The sequence below is a fragment of the Xiphophorus hellerii genome, chromosome 10 (genome assembly GCF_003331165.1).
Source record: "Xiphophorus hellerii strain 12219 chromosome 10, Xiphophorus_hellerii-4.1, whole genome shotgun sequence".
In the NCBI taxonomy this organism is placed as follows: Eukaryota; Metazoa; Chordata; class Actinopteri; order Cyprinodontiformes; family Poeciliidae; genus Xiphophorus; species Xiphophorus hellerii.
This window is the reverse complement of record NC_045681.1, coordinates 14,850,966-14,869,396: the sequence shown is the minus strand read 5'-3', so window position 1 is coordinate 14,869,396 and position 18,431 is coordinate 14,850,966. Positions and strand designations below refer to the sequence as shown.

Sequence of the window (18,431 nt, the reverse complement as noted above, 5' to 3'; positions counted from 1 at the left end):
ACAGACAGAACTTACTTCTATTAGATTTTAGCTCAGAATTTCTGTCTCAAAGGTGGAAGTTAAAAAGCTTTTAACTACCTTTATTAAATATTGCATGCAACTAAATATTTAAACATGTGGACAGCAACAAGGTTCTTTCATTAAGGGTTCAACTTTCTTTTTCAATATGCCTGAAGGTTTTAGCACAGTGACTGTTTGTTTGAGAGTCACTTTTTCCGTTTCTGTATTTGATAGAATACTCCCTCTTTCTCCAGAAAAGGTGGGAATCACCATAGCAACCAGTGATTATAAGCACTTTTCAGGTTTCTGGTTCTCACATGACTCAGCAGGCTCTTCTTTCCCATCATGATCAATCATCAGGTAAGCTTTAAATTCTCACTGTAGATATCATAATTTGATGTGTGTAAAATTTTCTAACAGTAATTTTATGGGCACATTAAATATTCTCTGAACATATTCTAGTAGAAATCTATTTTCTCCTAACTTCTTTTTCAGATTTTTCCCCATAACACTACGAAAGAATGTGACCCATCTCAAAACAAACAGACTATAATTTTTGTGTTGGTTAAGCAGACTTTAAGGTATTCACAAAGTCAAGACGTTCATTCATTCATTCATTCATTCATTCATTCATTCATTCATTCATTCATCAGCTTTAATAAAGACACAAATGGGTCCATAGACAGCTAAATGTACATTTTTGTCCTTTCTTTTGAATAAATTCATAGATTTTAGTTTTTACTTTTTAAAACCTTTTTTTTGGCAATGCTTTATAGAGTCAAGTCAGGTTTATTTGTATAGAAGATTTTAGCAAAAATTTAAAAAAAAATCAGTCATCAATTGTAAAACAAGAAATAAACAGTGTATTTTGTTAAATGGCATCATCAAAATCATCAAAAAAACAACAAATATTAATTATCAATCAATTAAATAACAAACCAGATTCTCCAACTACGGTTGGTAAAGCATCTATTTATTGTTTATTGCCACCAAAATAATATGGCATTAGTTGTAAGCATCTTACAAAATAATCTGAGATTTTTTTTGATAGATGAAAGCCAAACAGAAAGACTGACACAATTTGGACTTGACAGACATATTTTAATTGATTTATGGAAAATCAGAGAACTTTATTTGATCAAACTGGTTGCAATGTTAAAGTGGTTATAATGGGAACTTTCCACTAGTTCTTTCTATTTTCAACCCTGCAAAATCTAGCTTTGGCAATAAATAGTTTATTTCTTAGCAACAACTTTGAGTCAGGTCAGAGGAAAGAAAAGCTTTACGCTGAGCTTGGGTTGGTTCATCAAAGTCATCAAAATCTGGATATAGCTTAATTTGTGATAAAAACAACAACAAAACTTTGAGTCCTGAGTGTCCATGCTAACAAACAGTTGCATTAAAATATCAGAAAATCACTGTCTCTAAATTCATCACGCAGCACAGACAATAATTAGGTCAAATCACAGTATGAGATGGTTGACCATTGGCTTTTTCATAACACCAGGTGGAGTTTACTCAACATAAAACATCAAAAGCAAATCTTGTTCTATTAATTAAAAGAGATATTAACAAGATATGTTTTTTATGTGAAGAAAAACTTGACCTGCAATAAGTTCAACTTCAGTGAGTCACTAGTTGGAAATTTTGTCCCACCAATGAATTTTAGCAGTGATGTGTTAAAGGTGTTTATTGCATGTAAACCTTCTCCCAACATCTTAACCAGAGCAGGATTGTGAACTGTGACTATGCCCAGGACTTTTCCACTCCTTGGTGGAATTACTGTCATTTTTTGGGTCATTGTCATGTAGCTGGTTCCAGTTGTACTTTAAATTTATTCATTTTACAGGATGACGCAAATATTTATCTGTAATACCCAGTAGAACTCATGGTGGCTTTTCTTTGTGATGTGAGCTGGACAAGTCCTGTTGCAGCGAAGCACCACGAAAGCATGACACTTCCACTATTATGCTTTGCAATTTTGTGTGTTTGGTTTATATTAGAAGATTTTAACTGTTCTAGTGACCCATTTTTTCTAGAAATCCTGGTCTTTGGCTACATTTCGTCTGGCAAACTTCAATCTATTCTTCATGGATTTTTTAGAGAGCAAAGCTTTCCTCCTTGCACATCCACTTATAAAGCTATACTTGTGGAGTCGCTCTCTGATTGTACAGACAAGACACTTTTATATCACAGTTGTAAAAGCCCGCTGTAAATTCTGTGGTAATGTTCTAGTATTTTTAGGGACTAATTTTTGCATTTTGCGTTTACTGTAAGGGCGAGTTTGTTTGGCCAACCAGACCTAGGCATGTAGACAATGTTTGGGATGTACTCCACCTGCTCATTATTTTTCACTCAATTAAATGACTCATGTAAAATTCCTTAAATAAGCCAGCCACTTTATTATCACTCAACAGACACATAAGCTGCTACTATCTACAAGTAGTAGTAGATAGTGGCAGTTTTTTGATTCTCACAGTGGTGTTCAGTCTTACTTCAATGAATATAACAAACTGTCTGAAGTTTAAAAAATAAAATGCAGAATAAATATGTTTACCAAATTTTTTTACTTCTGTGTGCAATTTTAACCATTTAAGGGGGAAATTTTATTTCTAGACAGGTTAAATAATTTTAAAGTTATCATTAAATATTCATATGTCATAGTATTTTTTTTAAAAACAGACTTTTATAAATTGTTTCAGCAATTTCTCATGATCAACAAGTTATCATGCAGCTTCTCCTTTAATACTTCAGGAAAACAGCTCAGGTCTCTCTGTTGTGGTGCCAAAGGGCCTCTGTCCTTCTGATGGCAACCTGTGGAACCTTAGCTACGCGAACTAAGAGGGTCGCTCAGCAGGAGCAGGGTGTATGCTTTCCGCAGAATAGATTGTGTGTCTATTGCAGGGAAAGAGCCCAGTGACCATAGCTTAGAAGTCAGTAGTTGGGTCCCTCCCTAACCCCATCAGCCGCCCACTTGGTGTTTCATTTCCCTGTAACAAAGAAGTTTGGGAAACGGGCACTGACTGAGTAGCCTTCGACCTACTGCCTGTTTCTGTAAAAGTGGGGGGTAAATTTGGCAGAAACAGATAGACGTCCTAGTGTAACACATATAAAGCTCCCTCTAACTAACTGTGACGGGAGTATTCTCCTTTATAACCAATCGTTTTTCACCCGCTCAAGTCAACATGTGGTATTGTCAATGCGGTGCTGACAATGAGGCATGTCTGTTTGTAATTATGAATGCTGTTGTGTGTTACAGCATCGTCAGAAATGTGCAGAGCTCAGCTTTGGGTGACAGCTGCTGTGTGGGAACGACAGACAGTGATTTGAGGGCCAAGGGTAGGTTAGGAGAATGTCAGTGGTCTTATTTATGAGTACAGGCGAAGGAATCAGTCTGCGGTCTGAATCCGAACAGCATTGAGACCACATTTCCCAGGTCGAGGCTGCAAGTGCAACCCAAAAATACCAGGAAAGGCAGCAGCAACTGAGCCCCATGTCGCTGGAAACGAACAGCACTTGTGGTGAGGTTTTTTAGAAATATCTGCAAAAGAAGACCACAGTCTGTGAGAAGGGGGGAGGCAAACACTGGGGTCCCCTACCGTGCTGGTTTCTAGGGTGACCTGAGAAAGGCCATAACCAGGTCCGGCTCTTTCTTAGGCCTAATCAGCGTATTACCACAAAGAAGGACATGTGTTAAGCCCCCCACCTCTCTACCAATCCTACTCAATCCGAATAGCATGGCTGGACACAGGCAGCCAATAAAACCAGGATTAGGAGGGTATTTAAACACACTGAGGCTGTTGCGAGAAAGTTTCTGAACATACCCAATCCCGCCCTTTTCATCAGTCCCCTCTGTCTGTCTTTCTTTCCATCTTTCACTATATTTTACTCTTTTCCTTCCTCTTTTCAGTGCTCTCATCGTGTAAGCTTCTCACACAAAGGAGCATCCAGGAATTACTCATTTTGTTGGAGTAGCTCAGCAAATTCCCAGTACCTCTTGTTCACCTCCCTCCTTTATGCCTTTCGGATCCTGTGCTTTGTAGGTTTGTGATAAAGAATTGTGCTAAATCTCAATGACAATTTTGCGAGTTTGACTAAGTTTGAGGAAGAAACGTACTTGTCTATGGATTTTAAAGTGGATTCAGCCATGAGCCAGAGTCATGGTTGATTCATGTTGCTTCCATCTGTTGAGCAATTCTCAGTAATTAATGCCTGATGATGGTAGTGAAGGTCAATCTGGCACTGTATTCTGTCAGTAGGATGTAAATTGTGTTTATTGTTGTGACTGTATTGAGATTTGGAAGTGATACGCCACTCAGCGGTTAGGAGACCCATCTCCTGGAAATGGAACACTGTTAAAGATAACACAAATGCCTTTGTCTGGACTTTTTAGGACAGATGACAAGAGTTCAGCCCCCAAATAAATCTTTTTCATTAGAGCAGCAAACACTCCATCTCTCCATAGTTTGAGTCGCCGTGTGAGCCGCTCGACATAATGCCCAAACCTGCAGCAGTCTTCGGCCGGACACTGGGGCTGCCTAATTAAAGGGCACTTAAGCTCTACAATGTGTGGCCGTGCAAGCTGGAGTTGGTGGGGGTCCCTCCCCTCACCCGTCGGGGACTCATAAACAAGGGAGTCCAGGACAGAGTGAGATAAGAGGGCTATGTGCCAGGGACTTTGTTCACACAAGATGAAGAGTCAACAGCCTCCCCATCTCTCACCCCTCTTTTAGCCATCCCCCCTAATAACCAGCTTCTTCAGAGAAGCTGTGAACACAATGCCATCCCACTCCCCTCTTCTTGCTCTCAATCACCACGGGGACAATGAGGGGACCCCCCGCCACCTCATCTTCACCATCCTTCTGCCCCTCCCCTACCCCCAAACAGACACTTCTTTTATTGAAATTCTTTGGTGTTCTAATCCTCAGCTTCCTCCGGGGCCAATAATGGACTCCCTGCATCAGCCTTTTCCAGCGAGGCTATCATCTTAGCCTGTCTGGGTCACAAGTCCACCTCTACTGGAGAGAAATCCCCTCCAAGTGTCATTTCTGTCACAAACAGTGTAGAAATCCTCAGCACCATTGACTGACACATTAAACAAAAAAAAAAAACAAACTGCCAAATAGTTCTGCATTTAGGTAAACTTTCTTCCAGCATTGCTTGGTTACAATTTTAATTTGATGCTTCACATTTTTGTGCACTAATGCCTACAGTAAAACATAATCAAATTTTCTTAAATTTTTCTTTTTTTAAGTTTATAGAATTTTTTGTTCTTTACTCAACATTGTTGCTACTGTATATTTTTACTATTTAGATTAAAATATCATACAAAATATATGGTACTAAAGAAAAGCAGTTTTATTTTGGACATGATGCTCATTATATGTATTTTAGTTTTTCATGACTGTTAAAACATACATTCAATATAAACACACAAGACATATAAGATAATAATTGTAAGTTTCTCAAATTATAAAATAAAAAAAGAGGCTTTTTTACAATAGTTTCTCTCAAGCAAGAATTACAGAGAAACAATTGCAGTGTGGGAAAACAGGCAGGGATGAAGATCATGATCAGATCTGTGGGCTATTGGTGACATCTGCTGGTTCCCTGCAGTCAGAGTCCTGGGATGGTGATGGCAAAGAAAACCTGAAGTATTTTTGGATATCAAAAGTAAAATACACTGTTGGAATGAAATTTTTCTGATATTTACATACAGTTACAGCTACACAGACTTGAATCCAGCAGATTATCTGCAGTAAAGTTCAAACTGGTTAAAATGCTTTTCATCTAAGAACACCTAGTAGCCTGCAGATTTGATAAAATAATAATCAGGTGGCAGCAGCAGGGGTAGAAATGTTCCTTTACACAGTCCTTATCCATCTTAGCCTAATTTTGGTTTGATAGATAATAACAGTATAAAATCTTTTTAAGTCAATAAAAACACTTTATTAATACACAAAATAAATGTTGTAGCTTATGTTATAAAATTTTCTTGAAAGAGTTGTTGTAGATGCTGATGGCTGTGTTAAGTTAATGTCTCCTGTAGCAGTCTATATTTCAGCATATTTGAAGAAGCCTCTGAAAGAAGGCACTGCTGTTATTGTGTGTTTTTGCACAATTTCGGTTAGATTTATAAATGTTGTGTCTTGAATATAGAAAATCTTAGAAATTAGAAAAAGTGAACTTTCTTTTTCAAAATAACTGTAAATTGTAACACTGCATTTTTTTCTGTTTCAAATCTCTACATACTTTTCCTTAAGAGAAATTAGTTGTTAAATTTTGAAGTCTCATTTGAAGCAGAGTTGTTTAGTTGTTCCACCAGCATCTTAGAACAATAGTTGCAAGTGAAAATTCTGTCTTTTAGGCAAATAGCAATATTTTAGCACCAACTGCATCAACAAGACTCACTAGTTGTTGAATGTTATTCTCCTCTTCATGTGTATTTTAACATTTCCAAAAATTCTTTCCTTGTTCCATTGCCAATAATGACTTCACACCACTGTCATCTGGGGCTCACATTTACTAGTGCTCTAAGTTTACATAGCTTACCCGTCTAACACACCTGAGGCGGTGTGAACATAAGAGATGGTTCTCTGTCAGCCAGTCAAACCTGTTTGATGCCACTCAACTCAGGGGGTTCTCTTAGAGTAGGTATCGCATAACATTGGATGCAAGCAGAACATTTAGCATTCAGTTAGCATTTAGGCCTCAGGCTACTGTGGGCCTAAATTAGCATTTGGACTTATCTTTGAATCTTGTTCTTTGATATTGGGACCAGAGGATCAAGCCTGTCGGTCTTTTTTTTTTTTTTTTTTACCTCCAGCAAGATCCTCTCTCACATTAGCTACATAAGGAATAAAGGGTGCCTTACTCCAACAAAGCAACAATCAAGAACTTAATTCCCTGACAAATATTGTCATCCTAACTTAGTTCACTCAGTATTTTGTTAAATTTGCACAGAAGGTATATTCTGAGACAAAATGTGATACTTTGTATCTGTTACACTGGGTGGATTGTGGTAACTAAACAAAGTATTTCTAAAGCATAAAATACAATCTTAAATAATCTGAGGTTCAGCTTTAAAATGTTTTGAGAACCTTGCAGCTATTACTTTAAATGTAAAGGGGAATGGAAACTTCTTCAATGCACACCTCATCAACATGTTGAAATGGACATTTAGAATAGAAAGACATCACATGATGTACATTTTTAGTCGTGTTTGTTATTTGTTGATGTTTGGTCACACTCAGTCATCTGTCTCTCTTAGATCTTGTACAAAAAGGCTACCTCCCAATCCACCCAACAGCCCTACCCCACCCTGAACCTCTTCCTCACAGCTCCACCGGACTAGCGGCAGCAGCATTTGGGAAGCATCTGGTGGAACCTCTGCTTAGCTTGTCACACAAACCACAGCACACTTAAGAACAGTTGTGAACGGCATCAATGCACAGCATGGAAAAGCATTGTTGTGATGATGTGCTGAATGGGAGTGTTTTAAAGGTTAGGAGGATCTTAAAGAGACAGAGGCCAATTTCAAGGCACCAGATATGGCTACGATGTAAAGTCAAATTTGTTTTTGATATATACATCATTTTCAAAACAACTCCAGGTAACATAGTTGTCTGATTATGCTATAAAAAGGCACTATATGCGACTGAAAAATTGCATAATACCCCTTCTTTAATAGGTCAAGTTGTTCCAGTGTGTATTTAGTGCTGCTCCAGTGGGATGAGAACACGTAGAGAAAATTTGTTGAAAGATTAACCTGGTGATGCTTCATTGTTTATTGATAGACCACTATATGATATATACTGTTGCAACAGCAGTTCAAGATATCATCAAAGATTCTCTGTAAGCCTTTTTGCATTATACTACTTACTCAATTTATGTATGTCCACTCATAACCATCCACCCCATTATGTATTTGTATATTTATTTGCATATTCATCTCTGTAGAAATATCACTTTTAAACTAAAAGTTTGACAACGGAAATGTGAGGAATCTTGGGTTAGAAACTGCATGAATGAAGCAGGAACACTACATCCATGTGTTGTGGAATGGAATACTAGAACTGCAGCTCTCTCTCAAAAACTAGAGTTGAAAAAAAATACATTTAGGAAGCTCAGAAATGGTTGTTTTTTTACACACACACACACACACACACACAAAGTTCTCTACATAAAATAATACAATTTGTCTGCCCTGAACTCCACTCATTTTTCCTAATCCCACCTCTCTTGGATTACGTGAAGGGGGCGTCGTCCGCGGCGACTCACCGTACCAGACGCTCATTGCTCGACTCTCCCCACGTGACACAAGCCAACCAACCGCTGCAAAATGCGATGAGCGAAGCCTCCGCGAAGACACGCGTCCGTGAGAGTGAATGTATCAGTGACGGGCTCTTTGTGGACTGTGCCGTGTTGTCAGCAGCTGGCGTGGTGGAGGACGGTGTGGAAGCGGAGCGTCGCTGATCTGCGCCTCCCTGAGCGGATGGTTCCACTCTGAGCGGTCGTGTGGAGCTCAGGGAGAGCAGGAAAGAGACATTTGGAAGCACCCGGACCTCTCCCGGTTACATAACTGAGTTTATAGATTACACAGAACCAGTGATAACGGACTGTTGCCCCCGGCCAGGTCGGAGTTCAACCACTTTCTCCACCCGGTAAGTGGAAACTCACTGAACTGAAGAGAAATCGGCTCATCTTCCCTCTAGCCGAATAGGCTTGGAGGACATTCAGTCTGAGGTAATTCAGTTTGCAGGTAAGTAAGTTTGAAAGCATGCTGGGATGCGGCTGTTCACTGACGGCAGTGAGTTATTTTTCTCTCTCTAAGGACTTTGTCTCGCCTCTAAAGGTTACTTTTTGAAATAACAGCAAAAACTTTGACATGTGTTACTCTTCAAGCTGTTTTTCCGTTACTGAGAATGTTATTATGGTCTGGCAGACGCGCTTTTCATTCATTTTTTGTATTGTAAACATCTTCAGGCCCCTTGAACTTTTTCACATTATGCCATAATTCAGTCACAAACTTAAGTGTATTTGATTGAATGTAAGTAATCTGCAGCCTCTGACAGGTTTTCTTTACCACTGTCTATAACTTGACTCAATACATAATCTCATAGACACTGACCAGCTGTTATGTCCCTAGTGAAAGCAACAACAACAAAAAAGATCCCCATGCATGATGGTGCAGTCACCGTGCTTCATAGTGGAGATGGTGTGTTCAGAATGGGATACAGTGTTAGTTTTTGCGAAAGTTGAATGTTGACGTTGAAAGCTTTGTTTTGTAACTTAACTCAACTTTAAGCTTCTCTATTTCCTCCCTGACCTGTCCATGGTCTTAATGATGCCCTTTCTCTGAAAACAAAACCTGCTGAGGCCTTTTAGACAACTGGATTTGTACTTCCTGCGATACAAATTACACCTAGTTATTTATGAATTAGGCGTTACTTCTGAAGGCAACAAATCAGATTATGTTTAGGAGTATTAGATAAAGGTTGCTAAATACAAATACATGTCATACTTTTCAAGCTTTGATATTATTCATTTCACTAATTCAGTCAACTTCAATACTTTGTCATGAAACGCTCGGATAGAATCCACGACAGTTGTAGGTTTAATGTTTTCACTTGAAGTCAGAGTTTGTAATCTATTTTATTAGATGGGTCAGCCAAAAATGTTCTTCAAAACAAATATCAATTAAGTGATTCAGCTAGACTTTCAAATGATACCAGCATTTTATATTTTAGCAAAAAAATCAAAAATATGGAGTAACTGGTGCTCATAAGACCATAAACTAAAATGGAATAAATTAAGATGAATGCTCAGAATATGTATAAGATCATAACTATTCCAAAGTACTAATGTCTAGGTAAACTGTAAGTACATTTCTGACTGAACTAGGTTTGGTTTCAACCAAATGCAAATGTGGAGACGGATTGTTTCACAGCCCCAGGCTACGACCAGATAACCCTGTTCTCCTTTACTTCTCTGTCTTACGCCTGGAATGACTAATAAATCGTACATTTACAAAGAGAGTCACTGAGAAATTGAACGTTTATTCAGAAGATTAACTAGTCATGCTCTGCTGTCCATGCAGTCACTGCTTTAATGATGGTCTTCAATAAATTTTTATATAAAACTTAATTTATTTTATTAATTCCAAAAGTGGAACCCATTTGTTCATTTCAAGAGTTTTTTTTAAAGTTTTTAGTTTAGATGCCTTCAATTAAAAGGTAAAAAAGAGTAAATTATTTTTTTGTCCTTGACCAACAAATCAAAAGAAAAGCAGTTTTTAATGTAATATACTTCCTGATTATGAGTTAAACTCAAAAAAGTGTTGCCAGAAATTTAACCCCTAATTGGCAGAATTTCATTTTCTTTTCTTTGGTGATTCATGAAAACCAAATGTTTTGTAATGCATGTTTTACATAGGGCTGTGCAGTATATCGCAAATCTTTTTTCATTGCATCAAAAGGGGCATAATAATTAATATTGAATGGACTATTAGGAATAAAATCATCACTAATTAACAGATTTCGAGTGTCATGAGTTCATACTTTACTCATCAATTCACCCTGTTGGACAGAGTTTCCCTGCAGCTGTATAGGACAGAAACATTAAGATGTCTAATGAGACTATGAGTCATTGTCCTGTGATCTTTCAATCAACAAGGATTGTTAAATAATTACCTTCTGCAACCAAGAAAAAGTCATAGCCGTGAACATTTGGACGTTTGTTTATATTGTATCAGGTAATTCCAGCGACATCAGTGCACGCCACCATGAACGTGGGCACGGCGCACAGCGAGGTGAACCCTAACACCCGGGTGATGAACAGCAGGGGCATCTGGCTGTCTTACATCCTGGGCATCGGCTTGCTTCACATCATCCTGCTCAGCATCCCCTTCGTCAGCGTCCCGGTCGTCTGGACCCTCACCAACCTTATCCACAATCTGGTGAGAGGAATTTCCGCAGGCTTTACTTCCGTCATATGGCTTTGAGTTTTTATGAGTGAGATGTGTCAGCGAAGGATCGATGCAGAACAGTTGTGATTTTTTTCTAAAAAGCGTTTGTTTGGTGGTTCAAATTAAGACAGTGGTTACAATGAACATTCCATGTTCAGAGGTGGTGTTCTCACCTTGCACAAACTTGTTTTTAAGTTTAAACTTTGAGAAAAAGCCAAATTTCCCAGCTTTCTCCTATTAATATCTCTGTTTTGCTGGTTGTTGTGCGTTCGTTGCAGTGCATGTACCTCCTGCTTCATACGGTTAAAGGGACTCCCTTTGAGACCCCTGATCAGGGCAAGGCTCGCCTCCTGACCCACTGGGAGCAGATGGACTACGGCGTACAGTTCACCGCTTCACGAAAGTTCCTCACAATCACGCCCATTGTGCTGTAAGTGACCCACCCATTCTCCCCTCATCGCTGAGGTTCCTGTAATCCGTTTTCTTTCTTTTTCTGCTCTCTGTTACCTTTACTAATGCGAAGTGGGCCAGTAGATTACGATGGTTACTCACCGCATCCACAAACTGACAGAGGACTTGGGTTTTCCGCAGGTGCACCCATAAGTGCTTTCCTGGCTTTTTCTTCCCTCGTTATCATGAGAGTTCAGTTTACAGGAGGCACTTTGGTTTCCTGGGTCGGATTTGCAGCCTCAGCAAGAATACTGTAATGAGAGCAGCTCTGCAGGTGTACACTGTGCTTCTGTACACATTTGTCGTCTCATTTTGCAGTCAGCGCCAACAGGAAATAGTTTGTCAGCGCGGGAACGAAACAGCACTGCAGGATGTCGTAAGTCTTTTGAGGCCTTAAATGTGTTGCTGTTCCCAAGACAACAGCTCAGAGCATTTTCAATTCTCACTAAGTGTTGCCTGGTTAATTAAAAGTGAAATTAAGCTATAAATGAAATCACGAATAAGGTATAGAAATGTACTTTGTGTCATTAAAATGTCAAATCAGGTAACAAGATGACTAAAAAAAAAAGCTGCTTGGTTGGTACTAAATGTCCTGTGGCAGATGGAGCCACATTATAGTTTACAAATAGCTGTATTAGAAAAGACCAAAACTTCAAAAATATGAAAGGGCAAAGAGACAAAATGACCTGCACCCGTCAGTTTTGTTACTCTGTATTTTGAGGAGAGTACTTCCATTATGTTTTCGTAATTTGTTATGTACAAATGTAGCTGTGGGGTGGATATGGATATAAATACATTGGATCAAAATGTGGCTGATGCAAATTGTCACCTTTTTTACGTTGATGATAGTCATTCATTGCTTTGCATTGTTTCTTGAACTGGCCACGAAGCACTTAGAAGCTACTTTTAATGTCTTTCAGGATAGCGTATTTAAACTGAGGCTTGTTCTGAATGCATTTAAGACAAAGCTTCTGATTTTAAGCAACTCTAAAATTAGATCACATATATTCTTGCTGTGGCTACCCTGGATGGAAGGGACATAGAGATGATCAGTTCCTATAAATACTTAGGTATGTTAATGGAAGACGTTCTCAATTATTGAGATGAATGTGAATAAAACTAGATTTGTATTAATGCAGTAAGCTGTGCTTTATTTTAATGTAAAAATAAGTGACTTGTTGCTGCCACTTTTTTTAATCTGTGTTGAACTATAATGATCTTTTCTATATTTGTGCTTCTTTCCAGTGTCTTCATTAGATCGATACAGGTTATCATTCTGCCCTGAGATTTATAGCAAAATGCAACATCTTGACCCACACACTCAAAAAAAGCACAAAAGATCACCTGGCAATAGTCCTTGCGTTCCAATAATCAGCTCTTGGTTTCTGCTCCAAACTTGGAAAAAAGGCGTTTGTCTGCTGGGTCCCGCAACATGGAACACTCTGCAGAATGTCTTGTATCATAACAGTTTAAGTTCCCTGGGGAAGTTTAAAGCTTGATTGACAGATTGATGGTTTTAGACGTGGCTTCTTAAATTGTCACCCTTTAATTCTGTCTGATGTAACATTTGCAAACTGTGTCCATTGTTTTTCCTAGCCATTAGGTTACTGGTTAGTTAGCTCAGCTTCACACAGACAGCCACCTGAACTGCTGGTTCTTTGGAAGCTATGACTAACAAAGAAAATCCCCTTCTATCATAACGTGTGGTAATTTAACACTTGCACATCCATACTGAACTGTAGTATTGCTGTTCTAGCCTTTTACTATTATTTGTTATTTGTCTGAGTTATTTCTCAATATTTTGTTTTGTTTTATTATCATCATTCATTAGTTGGTTGATTTGATCAGTTTGCTTATTTTTCATTTTTGTCTTTTTAGAAAATAATGCTTTGTAAAAATTGCTCTGTAAAATCACTACATTAGGCTAGTGTTGTGAGAACCGTAAGACTGAATGTTGGTTGTGTAATAATTTCTGATATTCAATTCAAAATACTTTGTTGATCCCAAAGAGAAATTTAATGTTGTTGTAACTCATTAATTCAAGTGGTTCCCTGACTTGTTATTTTAACTAAGATAAATTCCATCTTTATTATTGGTTTTGTTAAAAATAAATGATTAATTATTAATCATTACATAAAGCAAATTTTGTTGTCAATCCAAAAATTAGGGTTTTTGGAGTGAAAATCTGGATTCACATTTGAATGAAATGGCAGGACGGTTGGCCATTCTTGCTGCAAAATCCTCCAATGTGAGTGAATCACATTTTTATGCTAAAAAGGCTATATCTGAAAGCCACAGCATGAAAACAGCATGAAATGTCACCCAAAAAACGGACCGTTTTTACTGTTTGCAGATCTGGCCAACACTTCAGCTTTTAAACACAGAAAAGGGTCAACATCTACCAAAGAAAAAACATAAATCTGTGATGTTGAACATGTTCCTGACGACTCCTTGAACTCAGATTCTCCATCTCCTTTCTCCGTTTCTCTTTTTGCTCCAGGTATATATTAACCAGCTTCTACACAAAGTACGACAGAATCCATTTTGTGGTCAACACCGTGTCTTTGCTCACGGTGCTCATTCCCAAATTGCCGCAGCTGCACGGCGTTCGGATCTTTGGGATTAACAAGTACTGACAACATGGAAGAAGAAGAGATGGAGGTTTACGGTCCCCCCTGGACCGCTCAGAGCACACAGTGTAATGAGCCTCTGATGAGGACCTTTCGCACCTTATTCTGTTGAGGAGCTCCATAAAGGAAACCTACTGAGGATGCTGCCATGGTTCCCGATCAGCAAGACTCCGAGGAGAAAGCACAAGCGGACCGCGTCATCTTTGCAACAAAACTGTGGTTCATCCTCATGGTTTACAAACACTTTATATTTTATTTAAAGATGAATTTCTGACATTTCTGAAGACAATGCAGAAATGTCTTCTGAAGACTCCGCTGGCACAAAGAGGCAGTTTTTAAAGTTAATTTTTGTTTAATGATACGCTACTGTATTTATTCAGCCTCGCTCAAGGCTGCAGCTTCGTCTCTTTTGAGGTTTGCGGCTTCACTTGAGAGCAACAATTCTACACTGACGTGGTGAGGAACTGGCAAACTGCTGGAGAGGCGAGACACAGGAAACCACCTAGTTATATTTGGCTCTGCTCTGCGCGGGGTCAAGACCGGGAAGTTGAGCAGCTCTTATTTTTATCTGGCCGTTTCCATATTTGGAAAATACTTGTCCTGGTTTGTCCTGTATGCAAAGTGCTCTGGCACAGAATGCGTGAGCCGTCTCGGACAGACCAGCAGACCCACAATCTCAGTTGAGAGATAAGATTTAATTAAAATACCAACAAGGGTACACATTTACACGATAGAGGTACTTGCTTCAGCTGGCTCCTGTTGGCAGATCAGTCGAATGTAATCCAATTACAAAATGCCACAAATTATTCAAGGTGTTTTTCTTATTTACTTAGGAGATGCACAGATTGAAATTCCTCTGAATTATGATATTAGGTTGTCTCATCTTTACATCTGTGTATCTTGTCCAAAAAAAATAGCCGGATTTCTTAGATGTTTCTATTCAATCCATGTTTTAGATCCAATTAAGCTCGAATTTGGCAAGTTAGCATCACTAGCAAGGCACTGAGGTGTACCAAGGTTTAAAAAATCTGAGGTTTCAAAACTTCACTGCAAACCCAACCCCAGCGGGTTGGTGCCCACTGCTGGTAAGCTGGCTGAAAGAAGGCTCCTCCTACACCTCGTCTTTGCATTCGAGAAAGACTAAATTGTCCTCTCAGAAAAATTTGGTTGCAACAACCAAAGTCATAGAATAACGATTAAATAAGCATCGCTATAGCTATGTCAATACAATTCTGCCATACGATTTTGTTTAAGATAACTGTATGAACACCATGAACCTGTGCCATTACAGTCATGCTTATTATACTGTGAGAAACTCATGCCGACCCACGCCTATCACCAGCTGATCTTATTTTATGCAGAGATAAAGCTGTACATTTGTGACAGTAAATATAAAGTGTTGATAATGATGAAATAAGCCCTCACATAACACCGTAAAGAAACAACAGCTATAAAGCTGTAAATATTCTGTGTCCCAGACAGGGGAGCAAATATTCAATTGCCTGTCCAGCTATACAAACTAAGTTAGTCACATTAAAGGAACGGTCAGGTTTGGATACAACTTGGTCCACATGCAGTGCTGGGTACCGAAATGATTGTAGTTGCACGGAGTTACCAGACGTGCACACATGATATTCAAAAGCACATAGAAAGATCCTGACTGAAGCTGCTTCATGAGTCAAACGGTGTGTTACAGTGGGTCCTTTATGCTGAAGGACTTTGTTTGGGGTGGAGATAGGGGGATTATTCCCTACTTCAAGAACAATTTAAAAGAAAAATAATAGAAACGGTTTTATGCAACAAAAACATTAGGCTCATTTGTTTCTTATGCAATTCTTGACCATAATTTGATGGTATGAAGGCACGGTGTTGTCCCCCTCCCCCGAGGCCCACGACAACACATCTGATGGTCTCCGCTCCATTGCCCAGCTGTGGTTAGTTGTGGATTGTAGTATTTTGTTGGGCCAAACAACCATAGGGAAATAATGTAGCTCAGGGGTCTCAAACTCCAGTCCTCGAGGGCCACAGTCCTGCAACTTTTAGATGTGCCTCTGCTGCACCACACCTGAATAGAATAATTAGGTCATTAGCAAGGCTCTGGAGAACTGATCTACACAAGGAGGAGGTAATTAAGCCATTTCATTCCAGTGTTTTGTACCTGTGGCACATCTAAAAACTGTAGGTCTGCGGCCCTCGAGGCCTGGAGTTTGAGACCTCTGCTGTAGCTGAAGTCGCATGGCTTTGTTATTTAAATGTTTTATTTATTTTTATGAATGCAAAGGAAGCAGCTGTTGATGTCTTAATTGCAAATACAGTATTGGGAAATGGCTGCTGGCATTCCACAGTAAAATGTGTTCTGTAGCGAGCTACTCTGGATCTTTTGAGAGTATCTGTTGTTTTCATTGAAAACAATTTGTTGTGTAACATTTCTGAAAAAAGAAAGTCTGTGAGGTTGTTCTTTAGTAACTGTATCTTCAATCAATTTAAGAAGATTAACAATCCATTTCTGAAGTTTGGATTGTCAGAAAATGAGCATCAAGCACATGAATTGAAACCAGCTCTTTTCAATCTAGTGACAATGTAAAGTTTTTCACTTGGCTGTTGAGTTGTATGTACAAAATGAGTTTTTAATATTTTAGGATATGTGAATAATGATTTCATTTGTTATTTGAATTGTTAAAACACTTGGACATTATAGACCTACAGAGAGTTGAAAATAAGGTGGAATAAAGATGATTTGCTCTCTTTAGGACACACACTAAACCCTTTACAGAGAGTATTGACCAGTCTGCAGTCTTGTTCAGAGGTTAATTTGAATCTTAGAGTTATGTCTCCCAGTGGCCTGCTTGGACTGGGCAGAGTGTTTGGTACTTATAGTCCTGAGCCAAATTAAGAATGAAAAATGAATCTAATAAATGTAAGAATTACCCTGCTCTTTGTGAATTGATTTCTCCGCAGTGGAAGATTTGTCTGCTTTCATAATTGATTTTTTATTTTTCACAACAGCTGTAAAGAATATTGTTTGCACTCCTTGTCAACTCTGCGAGAATGCATCCAATCAAAAATTAATCCGTGGTCTTTATTTCAGGCTCGTAAACGGATACATGTATCGTACAGTGGCCCTTATGTTAGATAACACCGAGGGGTTTTTAAACATTCATTAAGTGAAAGTAACAAGAGTGGAACAAGGAAGATTTATCGTGACTTGAATTAACGGTTCAAAAAATCAAGATTTGATATCCTAATAAAAGTCTTTCCTGGATTTAAAGATACTCTTCTTGGTTATATTCTTTCATTTATTTTTAAATATTTAATTAAAAAAACAGTTGGAGTTTACCTGACTGGGTTAGTTGTTGATAGCTTTTGCAGTTTTTGATACAAACACCTCTGAGGGCTGCAGTAGGAAACTTTTAGAAAAATGTTTTTTTTTTTACATATTTGTTAAAACTGTCACTATGTCATTGCAGTATGGTAGGAGGCAGATAACTGTAGAAAAATGAAGCTTCTCTGCATCCTCCCTGTAGTCCTACTGACATCTGCAGAAAAAGACTAACTACATTGTACCATTGCAGTCAGTAACTCGGCACTTTCTCTGGTTCTTTCTTTATGTAGCTTGTTCTTCTTTCTCACAATAGTCCATCATGAAAGGGCTCAGTTCTAACAGGTAGCATGACTATGTGAAGGCTGCAGAGGTTTGTTAAGGAGCATTAATGAACAAACAGCATCATGACAACAAATAAGCACAGCAGACAGGACCAGGATGAAGATGTCTGTGGGATAAAATCTGTTTCTTGTTGATGACCAACATGAGGATTTAAAAGTTGATTTTCATTAAAGCTGTAATTCAGTCCAAATGAACTTCAATTATTTGCAAAGAATCTGGAAAAGAAGTCAGTCTCTAGATGTGCAAAGCTCATGCAGAGACCAACATCTAAATTTGGATGTTTTGTTGTTAATGTTTGTCTCTAAATAAATGTGGGACTTATATAATATATTTATGATTCAACAACAGAAAAGATTGATCTTTAAAGATGGCAGAATTTTATTTTGTGTCTTTTGTTGTAGATGAAACATACAAGCTGATTTTATTTAGGACTGATACTAAAAACCTAACCTCTGCCGACCCCACTAGGGACAAGGGTGTAAGAAAATGGATGGATGGACGGATGGGTGGAGGGATGGATGGATGGAGGGATGGATGGATTAAAAATCTAAAATGTACTTCTCCACCAGAGAGCAGCAAAGAGCCGTTATTGACTTATTTGAAAGAACATTGAACCAAAACCCAGAGGGTGTGTGGAGTGATTCCCGTTTCTGATCATTAATTTATTATTACAAACAGTAATTTATATGCACTAGAATACATTTGAAGTGTCTGAGTTAGT

General features: G+C 38.5%; 1 protein-coding gene across 2 annotated transcripts; it reads left to right on the top strand.

Moving 5' to 3' along the window:
* The first annotated feature begins 8,328 nt into the window (after positions 1-8,328).
* ormdl3 (ORMDL sphingolipid biosynthesis regulator 3) lies at positions 8,329-15,460 on the top strand. Of its 2 annotated transcripts, none has more exons than XM_032575309.1 (4): positions 8,329-8,663; positions 10,754-10,957; positions 11,245-11,396; positions 13,917-15,460. In XM_032575309.1, the coding sequence occupies exons 2-4, from the start codon at positions 10,784-10,786 to the stop codon at positions 14,050-14,052; spliced, it is 462 nt and encodes a 153-aa protein (XP_032431200.1). In that variant the 5' UTR covers positions 8,329-8,663; positions 10,754-10,783; the 3' UTR covers positions 14,053-15,460. The 2 variants fall into 2 exon arrangements, with proteins under 2 accessions (XP_032431200.1, XP_032431201.1); XM_032575310.1 differs by having other exon boundaries at positions 8,663-8,745.
* The last annotated feature ends 2,971 nt before the right edge of the window (positions 15,461-18,431 follow it).

Coding starts and splice junctions, on each gene's coding strand:
- ormdl3 (XM_032575309.1), top strand. CDS start 10,784: ATGAACGTGGGCACGGCGCACAGCGAGGTGAACCCTAACACCCGGGTG. Junction 10,958..11,244: donor CCAACCTTATCCACAATCTG/GTGAGAGGAATT, acceptor CGTTCGTTGCAG/TGCATGTACCTCCTGCTTCA. Junction 11,397..13,916: donor ACAATCACGCCCATTGTGCT/GTAAGTGACCCA, acceptor TTTTTGCTCCAG/GTATATATTAACCAGCTTCT.